The 21886-nt window shown below is 35.9% G+C and overlaps 1 protein-coding gene across 1 annotated transcript in view; it reads right to left on the bottom strand.

The window, feature by feature from the left end:
* LOC132555093 (multiple epidermal growth factor-like domains protein 6) overlaps positions 1-21886 on the bottom strand; it is a 177213-nt gene that overhangs the window by 101446 nt on the left and 53881 nt on the right. The window contains exon 4 of the mRNA XM_060219436.1: positions 13683-13792. Coding sequence (XP_060075419.1) covers positions 13683-13792 — 110 coding nt within the window. The remainder of the gene's footprint in view (positions 1-13682; positions 13793-21886) is intronic.

Genomic DNA, 21886 nt, shown 5'->3' with positions numbered 1-21886 from the left:
CTGTACATTTTGATAAAAGATAATTGTTCTTTACAACATACTTATTAAAAAAAACATCAAGCAAATACTAACGTGTCAACATAATCACAATCTGAACTCAAATGCCATAAAACTAGGGCAAAATATGCACAAAAGAAAGATTTACACAGAGACTTCTGAAAAGTACAAAGATAATAAGACCAGGTGTTCATGAAGAGTAAGCACATTCTGCTTCATTGACAACAACCCAATGTACGATGTACCAAGTTAGACCATAATAACCAATCAATATACTCATTTCATTTCAAATTAAAATCTCAAATCAGAAACTATAGTGTAACATCTAAAATATTACAAACCACAGGGATTTGTATTAAAAATACACAATAAACAGAGGTTAGAAGTAAGGACGCTGTTTACTTTTCAGCAAGCAATCAAATCCCTGATAGTCAAGACTTTGTGGGATACTCTTCAACTCATGTAAGAAATTTTAAAAAAGTGCAATTCAGCAATATTACAGTATATATGCCCTAAACTGTAGGAAAAGCAAACTTGAACAAAGGGCTATAACTCTGTATATATTTAGATGAACTACCAAAACGTAGTTGAAGTCAAGGAAACTAACAAGGCTTTTCTGAATAGAGAGATTTGACAAACATTGTTTCAGTAATTTAAAAGAAAATAACTTGCTACACTCTCAAAACCTGGCATGTCCTTAAATGACATTGCCTGTTAATCGGACATAAAGCAACGATGAAAACTAAACCTTTTTCCTTATCAATAACAACATATATGTATATCTAAAAAATCAATTATCTGTCATGCCTATTTTATCTTCATAGATCTATCCCGATTTTAATTGGTAATCATTTTATATGATTGTGTAAATTGAATGCGACTTTAATGAGGTAATGGATTTTTATGACATGACACTGGCTTTGTGATCGGCTGTAGGTGACATGTTAATTGACAGTTATGCGCCTCAATCATCAATTGTGAGCAAATCAGTGTTAATTGATAGAGATTAATGAGGGTAATTTGATTTGACAAAGTAACATAATAAGGTCGTATTGTCATTCTGAATTCTATAATTCACTAGAAGTCTGTATGTTCGATATACATGTATATACACTTGTAGTACTGTAGTACATTCTACTAATGTACACGTATATCAGTAAGACTTGTCTCCATTTTCAACCAGAACACACATACAGTAGAACTTTGTTAATTCAAACTCAGAAAAAACTTGAATGCCACCAATTAACTGGAAGTACTTTGCTGGTACCAGCAATGTTCTCTTTTTACCTTAAAGATAAAGACTTAGAAAACTCAAATTTGGAAAACTGAATAATTCACATTCAAATTTGGTCCAGGAAATCAAGATTCTAATCTACTTCTACAAATGCACATGTATGTCAGGAAGACTTGTCTCCATTTCGAACCAGAACATATATATAGAAGAACTTCCTTAATTTGAACTCAGAAAACTTTAATACCCCGCTTAGTACTTTGTTGGTCCCAGCAAAATTCTCTCTTTATCTTAGTGCCTAATAATAAAGACAAGGAAATCTCAAATTTTGAAAACTCTATTATTCTAACTGAAATTTGTTCCAGAAAATTGAAATCCTACATAACTTACACAAATGTACATTGTCCATGTATATCAGTAAGACTTATCTCCATATCCAACCAGAACATATATATAATGCATTTTAAATGCCCAATGCTTTTATTTGTTGACAAATATTCTATACTGTTCATGCATGGTTGATTTGTGTCAGGTGTTTATGAATGTAACTTTTTAATTCATCTATGAAGGAGATAACTTTCAACCTTCACATTCAGTTTTTTGAAAAAAAAAAAGTCACTGATTTGACAGTGTGCATGGCAAAATATGTCAAAAAAATATATTCAGTGACAAATAAACAAACAACTTCTATGTCATACACAGAATTCATGTCATACATTTTATCAAGGATACTCTCAAAAATTGTATTAAAATCAAAACCATTCTCATACAGTATATCAAAAACACTGACATACATTGTATTAAAAACATGGTAATAAATTTATTAAGAGCAATGTCATACATTGCATCAAGGACAATGTCATACACTATGTCATGGATGAAATTATACTGCATTATGGCATACACACCGTATCATGGGCAATGGTGTACATTGTATCAAGTACAATGTCATACAATGTCATGCAATGTGTTTAGGACAATGCCAAATCTATGTCTGACATGTACACGTTATCAAGGATATTGCATATATGACAATGTCATAAACAATATATCAAGAACAGTGCCAATCATTATGTTCAGTTAGAGACAATGTCTTCCGGGAGTGCTTAATCAATATATTTAAAATCAGAGTGCCTCTAGATTTGCATTGCATTTGATTAGACCACAAGTGTTAGTCTCGTCTGTCAATGATAGTACGGATTTATGGTCCGGCCACAATTTCTTACACTCACTTTCATTTTTTCGTTAAAGTTTAAATTGTTTTATTTGTCATATGAATTTTATAATAATTTACAAATATCGATCATACCTGTGACTCTGTTTTTGAATGGTCTACGCACAAGAGAGTCATCGTTCTATTACGCGGCGTCGACCTTGACCCAATGGTGTTGCAGCACGTTGCACAGTCCACGTGACTGCTACTTTCATTTTAACAAACCAACAATGAGGCGCAAATGCATACCTTCACTTGGCGTAACAGACCAGAAGAGACCGAAAACAAAACCATCACGTTTGCAAAACTCCAGCATTCACAATATACCAGCGCCACGTGCGCATGTCCTTGACTTATCTGTCAACACAATCATTCTGTATCTGCACATGCATGTACTGACCAGCTAACCCGTAACACATTCACCAACATCGTTTTTAATTATTATAATTTCTATTTTAAAATTCCTTGATATTGTTTCAAGAGCTTGCTATTCTCTTACACCACTGCATGCTGTCTTAAAAACAATTGATATATTTCACAAATGTGTTTGATTAAGAAAAAAAATCACTTTAATGCATATTTTCTCATGTTTGTTTTAGTTTCGACTTCAATCTAAACGTACTACGTGTATGTTGGTCAAATTCAGTTTTATACAGAAACTCTTCATGGAGAAAAATGTCAGAATATTTTACCTGAGACTTTTCGGATTGTCCCATTACCACTGGTGTGATTGTGTTTTTTCTTACCTCTACAATAGGACCACCAAGTAAGGTAGACGTCAAACACGTCTAAATGCACAAACCGACATCGGTCTGACATATCCGGATTTTTGTTTGATAGGTAAAACACAATGGAACGATCTTACCTATCCCGCGATAGAACATCAAATCTAATCGGGCAAGTGTGTCGAAATCAACACTAGGTAATTCGACCCTAATTAACCAACCGTTCTCTATATACCTGAGTAGGATTTTGAACTAATTTTAAATGGCAGTTGTCATAGTTATCCATTCAACCTGTCTTCATTTTTTTTCATAAAAGAGCATGATAGATTTATCTGTATTCTTTTTATTTTCAAACTGCAAATAGATTTATCAGATGAATGAAAACTCTGAATGGACGTTGACTTATTTTTCAGGGTGTGACTAATTAAGACTGATTAACATAGACAAGGGTTTTTTGTTTAAAAAGTCAGGTGTGTTGTAATTTTAGACAATACCTGATTGAAGTCGACTTCAGACAGGTGAAAAAGGACTGACATACCTTGTATTATGATGTGACGTTTTTACACATACCTTTGATAGCTGAGATCAGCGTTTCGGTTTGAGCTGACTTAGTAGATAAGTATCTACAAATCATGAGATTTATAATTCTTTCTCAACTCCTAACAATGGCGTAATTTTAGCAAAAATATTTAACATGAAAAAAGTGGACGCTGTAAAACTCATACAGTGATTATGAATTCTACTGTACGATTTCTTTTGTTCTTGGATTTTAAAAACAGCTGTACAAAATAAAAGAGAACGGAACTGATAGAAATTAACACTTAATTAAACTTAGAAGATCTCACGGAACAATCTACTGATAAAGAAACCATGTCATACTATTGTCAACTCCAGTTCATGAGTTATTTTCAGATTGTCGTCCATATTTTTTCAACAATTTATGTCATTTTCATGTTTTAAGCGTAAAATGTTCTAATCAGCTGTATAAACGTATTGTGACGTCAGTATATAGACATGCCATGTACTAGATTCTAGACGATGTGTGGGAAAATTCTCTCTGTTCGCAGATTTGAAATTCAAGGGTTCTACTACCGACTTACCGTACATAAATAATTAATTTGTATCCTCTCAACAGCATAGTTAGAAAACCGTTTGATTTTGAAAATATCACGTGATCACATAGTTCGTTTTGTTTTACGAGCGTTAGACAGCTACAGGAAAATTCGCTATAATTAACATACATGTATTAATCATTATGTCCAGTAATATCCTTCAGATAGACATACATGTATTACAGACCAAAAGATTTTTTTATTGCTTCGCTTTTAAAGACGATAGCTTTGGAACTTTCACTGATTTTTTCAGAAACATTCAAGTTACTTGCATCAGAATTATTCGCGGAATCTGTTTCAGTGTGTCACGCTGACGCGGCAAAGAAGAATCAACCAAAATGTTTTTAAAAGATAAAGGTCACCATTCAGACGTTAAACAACCTCTACATTATATCAGCGCGTTTTGATTAAATTCAAAGTCAATGAATGTTAAAACTTAAAAAAAAAACTGCATATGTAGACAGAAATTCAAGATCTTCCGGTGACTGTCAAATACGGTTGCATCATTTCGTCTCCTATGTCATCAGACGCACGTGAAAAAGTATCATATTCTAACAAATGAGACGATATTTTTTGGTTAATAAAATGTGATGTATGACTAATTTTAATGAAATGTAAGAGAGTCACAAAAATAAGACATATTGTAACCAGAGTAAAATTATCTAATATATATAATAAAGATATTATCGGGGACTGTTGGATATGTACAGCACAAAGACAGAATATACGAAATATTTAGCTGAACTTCGTTATCTCAAACTCGTATAAATCTAAGACCCCGTTTAATTCGAAGTTTCTCGTCTGTCTCGGCTAAGCTTTTCACCAAACATTCGATCTGACTTAAATCGAATACTCGGATAAGTTTTCCAACGGCCCTCACGACTTCGAAATAACGAAGTTCGAATGTATTTTACCTTAAAATATCGCAAATGGTTAAATATAAAATAGGTGTTCACGAAATTGGAATATTTTGCTATCGAGTGCAATTATTTTTTTCTATTTGTAATCAAATGCGTCGTTCAAGAAATAGTAGTACTTACACTTAACACTGACATATTTCTTTAACAATGTTAATTATTCGTCATAGCTTTGGGAAGCTTGATCACACAAAGGTAAGATGCATATATAAGAGTTCATTAGGTACATAAGAAATGACCGTGCACACTTTAAAATCAACATAATGTTGATTTAATCTGTACGTTTCTGTCTAGATATATACCTGCCTGTCACCTAGTGGAGGACATTTTTGAATGGAATGTGAAAATCTCTAAAGAACGCAGCCATTTCCTGTTTTCACTTCAGTATTTTGATGACAGTAAAAGCCTATTTTGTCTACGTAACCCGCAGACATTCATTGCTTTGTAAACATGATATAACCGCTGGCTAAGGACTAATATGTGCATATTAGGTCTGTAATATGCAATACTGTACATTTTAATGTATAAACTCCCGTAAAAAGAAAAATATGCAGCACAGGGCTTAACCAAATATCTCAAATCAAAATGAATCGCAAGTTTATAAGTTTTTACTAAGCCCATGTGGTATTCTAGAAATTTGTACTCATTTAATTATTTACACTTAACATAATCTACAGTGTACTTCCTGTCTGCAGTGTACAAATACCTGCATGGTAGTTACATATTTAAATGATGATATGAAAGTTGTAGTTGATGTGTGATGGTTTCGTTGCTTTTAACTCAGTTCTCATATTGAAAACCGCACATTGCAAGAAGCAGAAGACGCTTACATTTTTAGAACACCTGGTCGTACTTCACTAATTTGATTGTCTCGGTGAAAATTCATTTTTTTGTTAATATTTTACCCTCATTTCATCGATTTGAGTTTAAATTTACGATTTTGTTGACATACCGACTTTCTATTTTTATTGCTGCTTTCTGTAAACATCATAAACAATTGTTATCGATTGTTATACACATGTAATATTAACTAGAAATCGAGGTTTTTTATTCTCTCAACAAGATTCATTGGTACGCGTAGGTATTTCAAATATTTTAATTTCATAAAAAAAATTAAAACTTGCATGTGTGTGTGTGTAGCTTTTCTGTCGATCCCGGAATGACGATTCCGAACTTAAGGTACAAGAAAAATATTTTTATAGTCTTTATCTTTCTGAGTTGTCACGGGCACGACATATTCTTTATGACGTTCTGCGTCCGAAGTGTGTTTAAAAGAAATGCACATAACATCAGTCAGGGTCTCTGTCATTCGCGCAGGGGCCATCAATAACTGCTACATGTATGTGTGCCAAAGTATGCCCCCTCCACCCGGTAATGGAATTACCTACATGGACGATGCAATGCACGTAAGCTACTTGTATCACAGTGACTATCTAAAACCATTTACACAAACCATCATGAATTCACGCCTTTGGACACTTACAGTTACACCCCAAGACGAATTCTAATCAGATCTGTCTGAAAACATTACAACAGCTAACCTGATATCTTATTGAGTGATAACATTTGTCGACGTCTGAAGAATTCAGATTTACTCCGGGCTACATTCAATATATATTATTCAACGTCGAAAGCAAAATCTTCTGTCGACTATTGTCAAGTTTTGAAATGGTCTTTTTATCAATTGAATTACAACATTATCTGAACAGCGCGTGTCAAAAGTAACTACTTATTAATTAACCAAATTTGGTCTTTCTCGATTTAGTGTTGTAGATATTTCAAATCGACCTGTTTTACCGTTGTATTATTTCCACGTCCTCTCCCATTTCAGTTTGATATAATTCATTTTGACATATCTGGCCGCTTCCTTATCAACTAAATTTTCATAAAACTAATTTGCCACTCCTCTTCTCAACCAAGAAAAACCTTTATAGCTCATTTTCAACCGACCATTAATTATAGATAAGTGAAACTTTCGACATTTCAGATCTGTATTACTGACATAAGATATAATTTATTCAAAATTGTATTACTCTGAAAATATACCGAAAGAAATAATGTTAATGTTCATTATCATCAATAATCAAAGATAGTTCATTATTTGCACTCCTTTAAATAAAACTTGGCCCATAATATGTAATGTTCCGATTCCGGAATCCGGTATCTGTTTCAAAAAAGAGGTTTCGACATTTCATGCGACTATCGGAATACATCGGCCGATTCCCATTGGGTCATCTTTGATGAAAGATCCTGTATTCGAAGCGAGGTGTTCCGATTGTTCAGTTGAATGAAAGGAACGACAACTCTGGGTAGACATTAACAGATAATGTTCCATCCACCCACCCTCCTCCACCCCTACCCCCATCCCGCCTCCCTCCGATCTAGCCCAACCCAACATTTCACACGCCTGCATATCATTCGACGCTATCATAGCAAACATACATGTTTTACTATAACAATAAAGTTTAAGTGGTTACTTTAAGTGTATGGGTTAATTCTCGACGAAATGTGTTGTTAGGCACTTCACGTGCGTAATTTACCAGAAGAAATGCTATTTTATTATACATCCCCTTTTTAGTCGTTAACCTTCACTTTACCACATATCACTTCAAGAAGGAGTTGTCACTGGCCCTAACAAGGGACGCCGCCTCATAAACGACACTTTCACCTGTCCAAACTGACATGTATTAAACGGACCCTTGTCTTGACACACAGACGTCGCGTCATAAGTCACCCAAATACACAATCCATTACTACCTGTATGTTAAAACTTTATCCCAGACTTAAGTTCAAGATTTACACTAATGTCGCCTGTGTCTGCTTAACCCTTTAAATTAATGGCAATTGTCATGTTCTTTTACAGCCTCAAGGTCGAAACGGATTTTTTCTTTACCTCATTTTTTTTTAAATCCATTAAACATATAGATACGGTTAATGTCTTCTGTTCCGGAGTTTTCAAATTCTTTCCATCGAAACGACTTCATTTATTTCGCAGACTTTAACACCGATTTAATGTATTATTTGTTTAATGGATGATTTCCTTACGGGGGATCGTTACTAAGTAATATAACCAGCATTTTACATAGAGATGTAACGGGATTATTTCATGCATTTCAGCAGTGTTTCATACAGAAATGAGCTTTCACAAGTATTTTCCAAGACAACGGGCCCGAAATGCCTGTATGGATGCTTAATAGGGACACCGAGTATGAACATTGCAATGTGTTGTATCTGGACTGTATAGAGGTGACATAGTGAAAATCTGGCCACGCCTGCACACCTGCACACCTGCAGTCGTTATCTATATATAATATTTTGAGAGAGAAAAAAACTGTCAACAATTCTGACGTAATCAACTGCAGGTATGTAATTGGCAATATGCCCTTTGTACAAAACAAATGTTGGTGCATTCTAAAGTGTAAATATGTACGATATCTAGAGGGCAGTTTACACAAAGATAAATGTGTATGTTTGATCCCCCGGATTTTGTAATAAATCACAAGCGTTGTAAATAAGGCGAATGGTTCGGACAGAAAACAGAATTAATTAAAGGTTAAATATCCCCAAAGCGCTTAGACTGCAATTAACAGTTATATCACAGATAAATTTTTGCTCTGTCGACAACAACTAAATCTCGAAGGAAGCCGTAAGGAGACTGATTGGCTGTAAAAAAGAGAAAAAATCTCCGGCGGATTTAATATAAGGTTTCGGTCAAACATTTTGAAAGAATAAAATTGCATTAAATCCTACAAAATCTTGCTTGATTGAGCTTTCATCTACGTTTTATTGTTTTTTAGTTAGAACATAATTTTCTTTGTAACTAATGTAGAGGTGTTCACCGCTGGTTAATGGTCTGATATAGTGTAAAGGTTCGACATCCTGCAAAGTCCTCCTGATATTTCGAAGACGCTACTTCACGTATTCAAATATGATTTATTCATTAATACGAATCTATTATGTACGATTTTTCATATTATTAAAGATCAATTTTCTGGGTTTTTTTTTTTTTTTGAGGAGTGGGGTGTGTGTGTTGTGTTTAGGCACATGCTTGTTAGAAACAGCCATCTCGGCTAGATCAACCTGCCTTAGTGTAAGTACACCAAACAATGACTAGCATAATGTAAGAACCCTATATCAGACCATTGCGATGAGTCTTAACACCTACCTAAGTCATTTGAGCGTTTGATTCAAAGTTTTTTTTAAATGAACTCCTAACTGCCACCAAGACAAAGATTTAAAAAAAAAAAAAAAACATTATGTTTCATTATTTGTCCGCATCACCTGCAAAACATCTGTTTCCTGCTTCACGTATGCGACCAATATCTATTCCACATCACCAGCACATTCTTCATTTTCTCCACTTGGTCTTTAAATACAAAGGTTCTGAATAAGAAATATTTAGCTGTGTTTTAACATTAGAGGCCTTCTTCCAGCATATCCATGAAGAGACAATATATTTCTCACTCAAATAGCACCGAGCGACTCGGCAACAAAAATCTAGGAAGTATTTTGTGTAAAAAAAACTCCAATGATTTTCGAAAAGGAAATTCGACATCACTTCCGGTTGCCATGCAGTTGCAGTTCCGGTATTCAAAACGCTGATTCGCAAAAGACTCTCTTACTTATTATATATCTATCCGTTTACATCAAACAGATCACACGTCTGATTGTCAACAAGTAACCACTGGGCTGCTTAACAAGACATAGGAATCAATTGTTTGAAGTTTGAATTTTACAAACTTATACAATAGAATCTTAGGCGACGATGTGCTTCAACAACCTTCATATACATAGTATGTTAGAATGGAGTTAAATTGCCACGAAGAATATCACAATGTATACTCTTAAGAATAGTTTTATGGCAACGTTGCATTTACTGTATCGATAGTGACCCTTCCCGGTACGGAAAGAGGCTGTTTTTCTTTAAAATATCTGCTAAACGTCGTATATTTAATTTTAGATGACACAAGGGTAAGCTTTCTGAGACGTCTGGTGTTACACAAGGAGGTCGTTTCAAAGACAGGTTTTATCTTACTTTCGAGTTGATTTTAGCAGCAAATATGTATTTTATATATAATATACGTGAAAAATTTACATGATTTGTCTCGTATTTCTTAGATCACGACAGTATTATTAAGGGTCATCTTTAGAGAAATCTCCTAAAATTTCTCGACTCTCGCGACATGGAACGCTCAATAAAGACGACAATGGCCAGTGGAAGGCTGTATGGAATACACAAGTAGGCCTTTTTCATATATTTATCCTATCATCTTGCATATCTTCATTACATGCAGGTTTTTAAACAGGTAAAGTCACGAGAGACCTAGCACATTATCCTACAGACAGCACTTTATCTCGTAAAAAGGTATGAAAAGGCTACCGAAACCGTTTTTGTTATTCAGTATTAACGCTGGCTCAGCAAAACTGAGGATGAAAGCAATGTCATGCTTGAAGCTACCGGTAACATATTTTTGATGTTTTATCCTATCCACAAACACAATCATATTTTACTCGGGTGAACTTTGCTTTGTTATCAATCAGTCTCGCGCAAGTTAAGGTGATTTTGAAATCTATTCTTTTACTTTTTTTGTCAAAGTTGTCTTCACTGTCAACAACCAAGAAGAACATTAATCTTGACATATGAGAGAGTTGAAGTGATCTTTCGTCTGACCGTGATTTTTAAAAATGTATAAAAATTAAAACAGATATCCTACTTCCCCGCGAGCAATTAATCACCTCTTGCCGGAAATTGTCAGCTGGTTATAAATGAGATATAAAAAAAAACAACATAGATATCTACAATTGTAATGCCCAAATATGTGCATTTTGCATCAGAACGTTAAGCAAAATGTAATATAGCCCAAAATTGGTATATTTAGTACATCGGACAAGTTTCATAGAGTACTTTTGCATCCCTTAGTAAGATTGATCTAACTTCGCAGTATTTACAATATTTCTCAAATTACGTTTGCACAAACAGTAAAACACAACTTTAAGGCAAATGTATAACGCAATGTGGACGAAGCCTTCCCGTATGTCATGTTATAATTCCCAATCGTAAATGTAAATTGACAATTTCGCTGTTTTTTTTTAAATTCAACAGAAAACCAGATAACATGTGCTCCTTATGCATTGCTTCACAATATCGCTATGGTTTTGTCGATGATAAAAAACACAGTAACGATCAGGAACTTCTGACACCGGAAGTCACGCAATTAGCAGGAAGTCCAATGGACCCAGATCCCTAAAACAGTGTCCTAATTTAGATATACGTAATTAAAGACCCGGAAAATATATTTAATTAATTCATTTGTATATGGATATGTCTGTTCATTTGTAAGATTGTGTGGCCTTGTGGGAATGTTCATTTTTTTCTGGCATGGTGATTAAAAACCGGAAGTAGAGAGCACTGCTATATAAAGTAGATACGGTAGGTACAACATATGGTCAGCATCAGGGATAAATTTGTATGGTTTTTTTTGTGTGTGTGTTACATTTCATCAAACATGACTAGTATTGTTCGTTGTTAGAATGGACGCACGGGAGAATGACATAAAGGGAAGAAACGGAGAAGAATTTTAACTTATTTATTTTGGTGCGAAATTTCAAGTAAGACCATCTGAGGTCAAAATAAGACGTATCGTTTGATTTTATAGATGGACACGGAAGATTTATTTTTCCATCTACTTTACGTCTACATTTCTTCTATCACATTAATCGTGAAATATGACTACATTATTCACAGTGGAAACAAAAACTTCTATTCAGAAATCCCGTCGACTTTGTTTTTATGAAACATTTATTTTTTATGTATATAAACACTGTGGTGGTGATTGAAACAGTAGGGCTTGTCATACCCTTATCTTTAGTCTCAACGAGAACACACACCTATGTAACAATGAAAGATCTATGTCGAATCTGATACGGGTTTACCTGGTAAATTATGATCGACGATTTGTATTCTACACCTGAGCTGTTATAAAGCCTATCTCCTTGAAAATGAGATAACCAATTTAACATAAAGAAGGTTATAAAAGACGTAAGTTTAATAATGGAATGTAGAGGGCGTGTATACCGGAAGGGGCGTGGCTCAGGGATACAGAGGGATCATCCGGGTCATTAATGATTAAATTGTTTGTCAAACGGGATGGAGGAAACTGAATTCATTAAGCACGTGTACCCTTAAAGTATGCTGAGAAATGGGGTCAACGACTGAAAGTTACTTGTGTATATACATAATATATACTTCGTCTAGGAGAGGGAGGTACTTCGTCTGGCGGGGGGGGGGGGCGTACCTCGTTTAGGAGAGGGGGATGGGATGCATTTCGTCTAGGAGGAGGGAGTACATCATCCAGGATAGGGGGAGGGAGTACCTCGTCTTGGAGAGGGGGGATGTACCCCGTCTAGGGGTGGGGGAGCGATAACAATTGCGAGAGAAGATGAGTAACAGGTATACCCCTGACAGAGAATTATGTAAGAATAAATTACATCAAAATGACGTAAATATGGACACCAGTCAGAAACATTACCTTTAGAATGAAAACATCACGAACATTTCAATTGGTTCTCAGTTCTGGTATGAAATGTTGTAATATGTTAATATTTAAGTCTTTAATAGTATTATATATACTTTTCTTTCTTTATTTCACTTTTTGGTCCGAGTAGAAAACAAATGCCATTAGGTTATCATTTGGCTGAAATACTTTTTATACCCCGGGTTACCAGCTGATATCCTTTTGTGTGGAGACTGTTGACGTCTGGAGTTGAATACTAAGGAATATAAGAGAGAGTTTAATGGGCATGTATGTCTTATCGTCCTAGATCTGATAGTCCAGTTATGGGGATGTGGCTTCCGGTTGTTGTGGAGTCTTCCTTTGATACCGAAAACACACACTTATGTTGGAGCGACTTGTGTTTTTCCACGTCAGCTGGTTTCTTCAATACGTGACTGAGGTGTTTTTCCCAAGACAGTCAATTCGTTTTATCATATGAGACTGGGATCGCAATACCTCCGTCAGCAGAGCGTTGCCCACAGTGCAAACCGCAGGTGAAGGTCCGAGGTTAAATATACCTGAGTGGGTTTCTGTATCTAAGGATCGGTGCTGTCATGGTTGAGCCCTTGGAAAGACACTGTACCAGATCTACTTTAAGTGACATGCGACGGGCCTTCCGTATGTTGTTCAGGGAGGCAGCCACTAGCTACTACAAGGAGACCCCTCGTCAAAATGATTTCCATTCACGGGAATATCACCTTAGCCAACAAATTATTGAGACTATCCGCAGTTTTAGAACTGACGAAACAATCCCTGTTGTTATCAAGATAATATCGTTTATTGCCCCCTTTTCGATTTTATTTATTTAAAAATGATAAAAGGCCTTCCAGGTTTTCTCCGCTAGGTGGCGCTCGTTCTGTTCTAAAAACGAAACCTAGAGTAGGACAACTACAACAGGTATTTCAGGCTATAGACTACAGGTGTCGCTACTTACTGAACATGCATCCGGTCGTTCCCGCTCTTTCCTGCCAGCCGTGACAACACTTGTATTTGGTGGTATAACTTGGTTGAAATCTTTCCCGATACGTGTTGTAGTAATAAGTCCTGAAAAATAAACAAAAGACTTCATTTATATTTCAGATCGTTATAAAGTGTAATGGTCCTCCCCATTCAAAGAAAACGCTTACCAAACAAGTTGAGGAAAGGACACAATGTCAAGACCAACTTAATTAATTTTGTATGTCAACTGCCATTAAGTACAAATTCATATAGATCTGATATTTTGTTTCTTTCTTCTAGGGCGCATACCCCCAACATGATAAAAAATTACTGATAACGTTGAAGTAGCAACATTCCCCATGAAAGTATAGTGTCCACAAGCAAATGTGGGCACTAATTGCAAAGGACAGACGGCACTGGGCTCTAAACTCCCACGAATTTATCGTGATTCCACAAATTAACTCGTGATATTTCAATGAGATATAACTTATATATAACGTTTACATACATCTGAGCTGAGACCTATCACGACCATGTGACTGAATACATGTTGTGTTACACTCTACCAATTGCCATACCCTACTGGGCAATCGCCTTCCTTATCTTACATGTCATTGAAACGAAGTAGCATTGAAATTAAGATTGAATTAAACCACGACATAATGACTGCTGTAGATGGTATTTAGCGACGTGTTGGGGGTAAAATGATCCAATTGTCACTAGTGTTGAGCCATATTCTTCGTGACATTAAAACCATATCGAATTAGTATTATGATTTATAAATTAATTTAGTCCAATTTCACACAACGATATGTTTGAAACATTGCCGTGGAGTGCTCCCGACAAGCGTCCTTCATATTGACGTTGCGACCGTTACTGTTGGCGGGGCGCGGCAGTGCGGTGCTCAGAATCAAATTATCGCGATTTAATTCATTAGAGTGCATATTTTATTACACACTGGTGCAAAATGTAACGATTTGATAATGTAATCTTTGTATAATATGCAGCTACGGAATGTCTTTAAAGTCATACGGACCACCAGGAGATTTCCTTAGAACAGTCGCGTGATGAATATGATTTCATGTTTAAGTAATATATATATTTATAGAAACGTATGTATTTATATATTGGAAAGGTAGTGTATGTATAAAGGTATCTATGTATGATCTATGAAGTAATAGCAACAGATTTTCGAGGCAGCTTGCCTCTTTATCAAGACACAAATATATCATGAATTACATCACATACATAGAACATAAAACAAATACAAAGTTATAAATCTGCATCCACAGAGGTGGTGTAAATTTAGGTGTCGCGATAATCCCTGCGGCCGATGGACGCCGAAGGCCCTTTATAGCGGACAAAAAACCATACTAAGTTGGTAAAGATATCTATATTTATATATCATACCTGTCACTAAAGAAATAAAGGCGCATTTTGTAGGTTAGATAAACATCAGGTTTAAAAACTAAGTCTAATTTTATTTTAATCTCAGGACTTCAACATATCAGGATCGTGATTTTAATCTTATTACTTCGACATATCGGGGTCATCCTTTTAATCTCGTGACTTCGACATATTGGGACTGTACTTTAATCTCATTATTTCGACATCTTGGGACTCTACATTAATTCAATGACTTCGACAAAGTGGGACTGTATATTTATCAAAATATTTCGACATACTGGCGATAGTTATGAGTTTGGGCTTAATCAACCGCTTCGAAATATCGGTGTTCGTTTTCGTAGTGAAAGCTGCGACATTTCGAATACGCAAGACTTCACTTGTGTCCTTCATCATACCTTGATAATCTTAGTACGGAAAAGTCCTTTAACGTGCAGGTTGGACAGAGATACAACATAATTAACACTGCTAACGAACGAGGTTGACATTTTGTGAGTTAGGTTTCACTGATGAGCCGTGAAGTCCGGTTTGAATTCAAATGCACGCGCATGTCTCGTGACCCAAATGTTTTTTAATTGGTAACAAGTATGTCCTCAATTTTGATTCTGTGCTGGTACCTTAGATACAATCACGCATGACATGTGCATCTATTGAATTGTTAGATCACAAACACTCGTATACGTGTTCACGTGAGACGATTTAAAGTCACGTGTCATTAACCATGGTTATTCTCATATCTGATCGGAGAAACTGAGTAAACATGTAAACACACGTAGGAGGAGCGGGAAGATGTGACACGAAAGGGAAGAGACGCCCGGTCGACCATACAGATCTATGAAGAACATGGTTGCTAAGGTTGGGAGGGATGGGCGGTGGGGAGGGGGGTAACAAAATCAGGAGGGTGAGGGAGGATACGAGACACGAAAGAAATTAAGACGACGAAATGAATAACGAAAGAAAGGTGCGGAAATGACACAGGAAGGGTAGTGGGAATACGATCACATATCTAACTCTACAGAGAACGAGGGGGATATGAGACACGATGTGAAATGTAAATGCAAAATAAGCAAACGACAGGAGTGTGAATTCGGGAAACGAAGCATACTCAGAGTGTAAACGAGTACATGTGACACGAAAAGGGGGTTAGTATCAGACACCGAAAAGTTAGTGACAACACGAGACACGAAAGGGGGATACTATCAGACACTGAAGACTCAGTGACAACACGAGACACGAAAGGGGGATACTATCATACACTGAAGAGTTAGTGACAACACGAGACACGAAAGGGGGATACTATCAGACACTGAAGACTCAGTGACAACACGAGACACGAAAGGGGGATACTATCATACACTGAAGAGTTAGTGACAACACGAGGCACGAAAGAGGGATACTATCAGACACCGAAAAGTTAGTGACAACACGAGACACGAAGGAAGGCTGAGGGCTTTGTACGAAAGAGGACACTGGTATTTTGGGAGGAAAGTTCATCGGATACCAAGTCAGTGAACAAATGAGGTATCAATGAAGGAAGATGGGTATACGTGACGTTCGGAGGTTGAGAAGATAAGTAACTTGGATGGGAAAGGATGAGGTCATAAGGTATGAGAGAACTAATTGTACAATACTGTTTCCACTCTAACAACTATCGTTTAAATAGAATTAAAACTTCTAAATCATAAAAAACACGGGATAATCATATATGTATTAATATCCATATCCGACAAGCACGAAGGAGTAATCTTTCAAACGACTGACCAAAAGTAGCTCGAACCTTACACAACAATTCTATAAAACACCATATCATGGGAAAACACAGGTATAGCGCACGCGAATTTACAAATAATCTGCCTCGTTAGAGCTTCAGAAGAAAAGGCAACAAGTGTCACTTTAAGAGAGACAGGTGCTTGTAATGACTCGGGTTATTCTACACAAAGGACTAATTACTCTTCATAGTAATACCGATCATGACGTCCGGTGAATGTGCGTGACACAAACCAGTTATTTTCCGCCATGTTGAATCTACACGAGAAGCAAAATTAAGCGTAAAAAACTTTAAAGTACAATGACAATATTCCTCGTGTTTACATTTTTTAATATGAGATTTATTTTGAAATTTTAAAGTACATGTCATTTTTATTTATTTTTTTAAATCATGGGAAAGACCATTATGTGTTGCATAATGAGTTCATTGAGACTCTTTTGACATAAAAAGGCGACATGTTCCAAGGTTAATTACTGGTTGCCGATGTTAATAACTATTCGGCATCAATCCGACAAAATTGTCCAGTCACTGGAGTATTTGTCCAAAATTATTTTCGCATTTTCGGTGTACTCAGCGTCAAATTGCCGTGATTACTAATTCTGAGTGACTCGGTTCAGCGTGAGGACTTGTATGGGAAACGAAAATTAATGCATGTTTATAACTCCATTGTTGATATATTTGATCGAACCTGAAATATTAAAAGACGTGAAAATATTTCTTTCACAAATAATAACTTTCATACAGTATACTAGCAGTGTTAAATAACGACAGGCGCAAGTTGGTTGGTGACTACAGATGTACAATATTATAGGTGTATGAAACTGCCGTGCGGTCAAGGCCACCGGAGGCCAGTGAAACAATTATCTGTGTCTATATTTCGTTGTAAACAATCCGCCCGAGGTATGCGGTAAGTAAATTAACGGCAAATAAAAACAACAATATTTTGAATTGCCAGTCCCAAAATAAACAGGTTTCTATGCTACGTGCCCGTGTGTCGAATTGCATATGAAACTGTTGTTAAGTTCACAAACACGAAACGAGACCTTCAACAGTAAGCTGTTAACGCCGATCTCCGCGCGTGCTCACACCGTAATAAGGATGTATACCAGTTCATCACCCCTCATCGATCCAGTGCGCTACGTTGATGATAAATTTTAATTTATATCTTCATAGATGTCTGTCTACATAGCCGAAACAGACGATAATAGAATAATAGAAAATGACTATATACAATGTAGCACTGTAGCACTGGCAATAACAACAACAAACAAACAAACAATAAAACCAGCATATCTATATTATGTAAGATATGTCAGTATTCCACGTACGAAAACCTCTCTCAAACAGCCTAAATACACATGTTCTTTTCAACTTGAATTTTTTGCAGTGCAAACAGCACGTTTGCCAATCTGGTGTCGTTTGGTTCAAGTCTGTAAACAACGCGTCCTAAAACGCGGTCTTTGCGTTATTAATATCACATGACGTCAACTTCCACAACTCTTCTGTTTTAAATTGACTGACTTTAAATTTCAGTGTGTGCCCGGTGATGTTTTCTTCTTAGCAATGTAATTACCCAGGCATCATACACTGTATAACCGGATGCTTGCTTATGGGATACAAAACAATCTCATCCCAAGGGTTGAGATATCTTAAAGTACACGTATACTCAACATGGATTGCTGAATCTTTTTCTCCTTTAATCAATATGTTTTGCCATACGAATTTCTCACGTCAATTATGGTAGTGACGTCATTGTATAGTTTTCCCTACACGTTAACTACCCCACTTTTTGAAGTAACAACTGAGAAAATGACCGAGCAAGAAGCATTTTAGTCAATTGCCGGGGAAAAAAAATGGTGATGTCGTCATCGTCGGTCTTTAAGCTTTGATTCTCAGATCCGGTGTATTCGTTGAACAATATGTGACAAGTGATTCGGCAAAGAAAGCAATTTTAATGTCACGATCCTTATATAGGAATGATGTATATCCAACATGTATCTCCCGGGCCAGTACTTCAACGATCCCGACCCCCCGGGCCGACAGAGCTACATTAACAACGATGGGTCGACACACTAATCCACATAACTCACAGCCCAGGGGTTAGGGCGCCTGCACTTTGACAACAATACTTCTTACGGATGGTGCATTCTTCTTCACTGCCGTCCGACAGCCAGTCGGTGTAGTTATGTTGATTTTACTAGGCTAATGGACGATTTATTTATAAACCAAACAACGATTTTCTTTCAAAATATAACGTACAATGAACTTTCGTTGCCATTTTCTTTATATGTTGTTTCACTAAAGCACTGTTCATATAGATCAAAGCTTCTTATTTAGAAGAAAAAAAACACTCTGTCACATGTTACTGCTGTAAGTGATATGCGGTATAAAAGCAGGTACTTTTTAACAATGGAACCGGAGTGCTTTTCGCCTGGTTTCCTTAGACCCAATTTATATTTGTGCTACTCGTCATCAAAACTCAAGCTTTCACAAAAAGGTACATGTCCATAAGGCAAAAATCTCAGCAACTTTGATATCAATTTACCGCACTACGTGTATATGTAAATACAAACATTAAATAAAAGAAATTTTATCATTTTAAAAGCTGGCTCTTGATTCATCATGATGCTTTGATGATTGGGTAATGTGGCAAGATTCCTTGTGAAATCGATCACCTGTAATAAATTCCGGATGAATGATTTTAGCGTTTTCGCTCTGTTTCCATTTCGTTTGTATTTCATTACTATAGATTTATTTCGTTACGTTATTTTCCATATCGTTCCGCTTTTATTCCGTCTCGATAAATTACGCTACCACGGCTATTGTCGATGATTATGTTGCCAAACAAGACTTAGATCCTTCCGGAACGTGTGGTTCTATTTCTGCTTGTACTTGATACAAGGGTCTCCGAATAAATCTATAAATCTTAATTTTCTTGTGATTTTGTCTATGTTTTATCGATTTTAAGTTACAGTTATTGTTCAGTTCTCGTGCTGTTTTTAATCGTATACCAAGCCGGATTATTTATTTTGAATAGTACGCAAGCTACACAAGAAATATGTCAGATGTTGAATTTGTCGAAATATGTTGAAAACATATAATTTTATAATTTGTATGTAAAGTTTGGCTTCAATGCTCTTTTTTTCGGATATTAAAAAGACAAAACAAAATTAAAACCAGTGAAGCTAAAAATGCATTAGCTTCAAGTAAATGGCGAATACTTGTATAATTTCGGGACTCATTACTCATTTCCTCATCAGTGACATTATCATAGCCATCTTTCTCGTCAATAATGTTTCCTATTATACTGAACAATTACGTGTGGGCTTATACAACGGTTATCACCAGCGCTGATTTCAAACAATAAGTTCCAATAAACTACCGGCTAATAAACATCATGTACTCCTCACAGGAGCAGGTTTTCTGGCTCCGTATCATCCCCTGGACTTCCGCCATATCGTACACTTGGAAGTCCGGGGATGCCAGACTTCCGATTTATCATTCAATCAATGTCACGTCGACAGAGAATTCGTGTAGGATATAGTGAGAATGTTTTAGTTTTCGGGGGCTTTATAACTGAGCATAGAACTTATGTTTATGTCAGATGAAAAGTATAATTCGTTGTTTTATGCACAATGTGTGCAAATAAAACAAAATATTTTCATTTCTACAAAAACAAGTATTTTATAACAAAATTTCCGTCAATAATTTTCATTTTGTTGATGTACATACATCTGTATTTTCCTGCAACACAGCAATTAAAACGCCATTTTACATTATCCTTGAATAATTATATGCAAGGAATGCAATGCTTGAAACATTTATGATTAATCTTTTTTTTTTTCCGACAATAAAAACCAGGGGATCGCAACAGAATAGGATAATAATGTATATATATATAGATATATTAGAAGATGCACTTCAGCTATAATTACGTACAAACATGTAAAAAGAAAAAAAAATCTGAAATATGTCCACTATTATTTTCCGTTTCTGGTCTCTTCAGTAATTTTTCATAATCATTTATTCGTCATATCACAAATTATTTGAAATTCTTGTCATAACTTGATTTTGGCATTATGCCATGATCAAAAATGACAACTGATGTATTTGAAAGAACCGAATGTATGGCAGTTCCGATTTTGAAAATACAACGCAATATTGAGTTATAGACACGACGAAGATGCATTCTCCAATACATTACAAGGTGACACTGTATGTCGCTCTCTTTCTGGTCGAAGACGTCAATTATATTTGATCATGTGGTCAATATCTTGTATCTTTTTCACGTGGACTGCCGTTTAGGACACTGAAAGACAGACAGAGCCCCCTGGTGAGTAGGAGACAGGAATTGATGGATGTATGGAGACACTTACATGGTGAATCCATCCATTCCATCACGGGGCCCAGACCACGTGAGGTGCTTAGTTCCAAAAGTAGCAGGGCATAGCTCCTGATTAAGTATAATACAAATAGCTGAAAGGCCAGGTATATTGGCACGTGATACTCGCTATACTAATTATAGCTGCATGGCAAATCTGTCATTCCGGAAAACGACGATGCAGTGTATTCGGGGAGTTGCTTTCCGGAACAACAAATTATAATTTAAGGCAGGTCTATGTATTTGATCATGCTATTTAACCTCTTAAATCGCGGGAAGGTTTTTTTTTTTTTTTTTAGATTTCAGGATCGCCGTACATAGAAACGTAAATGGACCTAGCAATAATGAATTCGAAGGTGAACAATTTTTTTCCGTTGACTTTTTTTTTAAAAAAATGTCCAGACTAATTGGTAAGCTCTTTGAGTTATTGCCCCACCTGCTTTTGTGTTATAAAGTTAAAAAGGAAAAAAATATACTATTTCGTCCCTAATTACCTGCTATAATCATATGTATTACTATTACTGTGATTTCGGCAGCAACTTAATTATACTAATTTTTTTTTCGATAACTTCTAAATGTTATCTATTTATCAGGGGGGTATGGACGCGCTATATGACCATTGCGCCAATTTGCCAAAAAGTGATAA

This window comes from Ylistrum balloti, unplaced genomic scaffold (assembly GCF_031769215.1).
Source record: "Ylistrum balloti isolate Yb309-2 unplaced genomic scaffold, AGI_CSIRO_Ybal_v1 Utg369646, whole genome shotgun sequence".
NCBI classification, from domain to species: Eukaryota; Metazoa; Mollusca; class Bivalvia; order Pectinida; family Pectinidae; genus Ylistrum; species Ylistrum balloti.
This window is presented reverse-complemented; position numbering and strand designations above follow the sequence as displayed.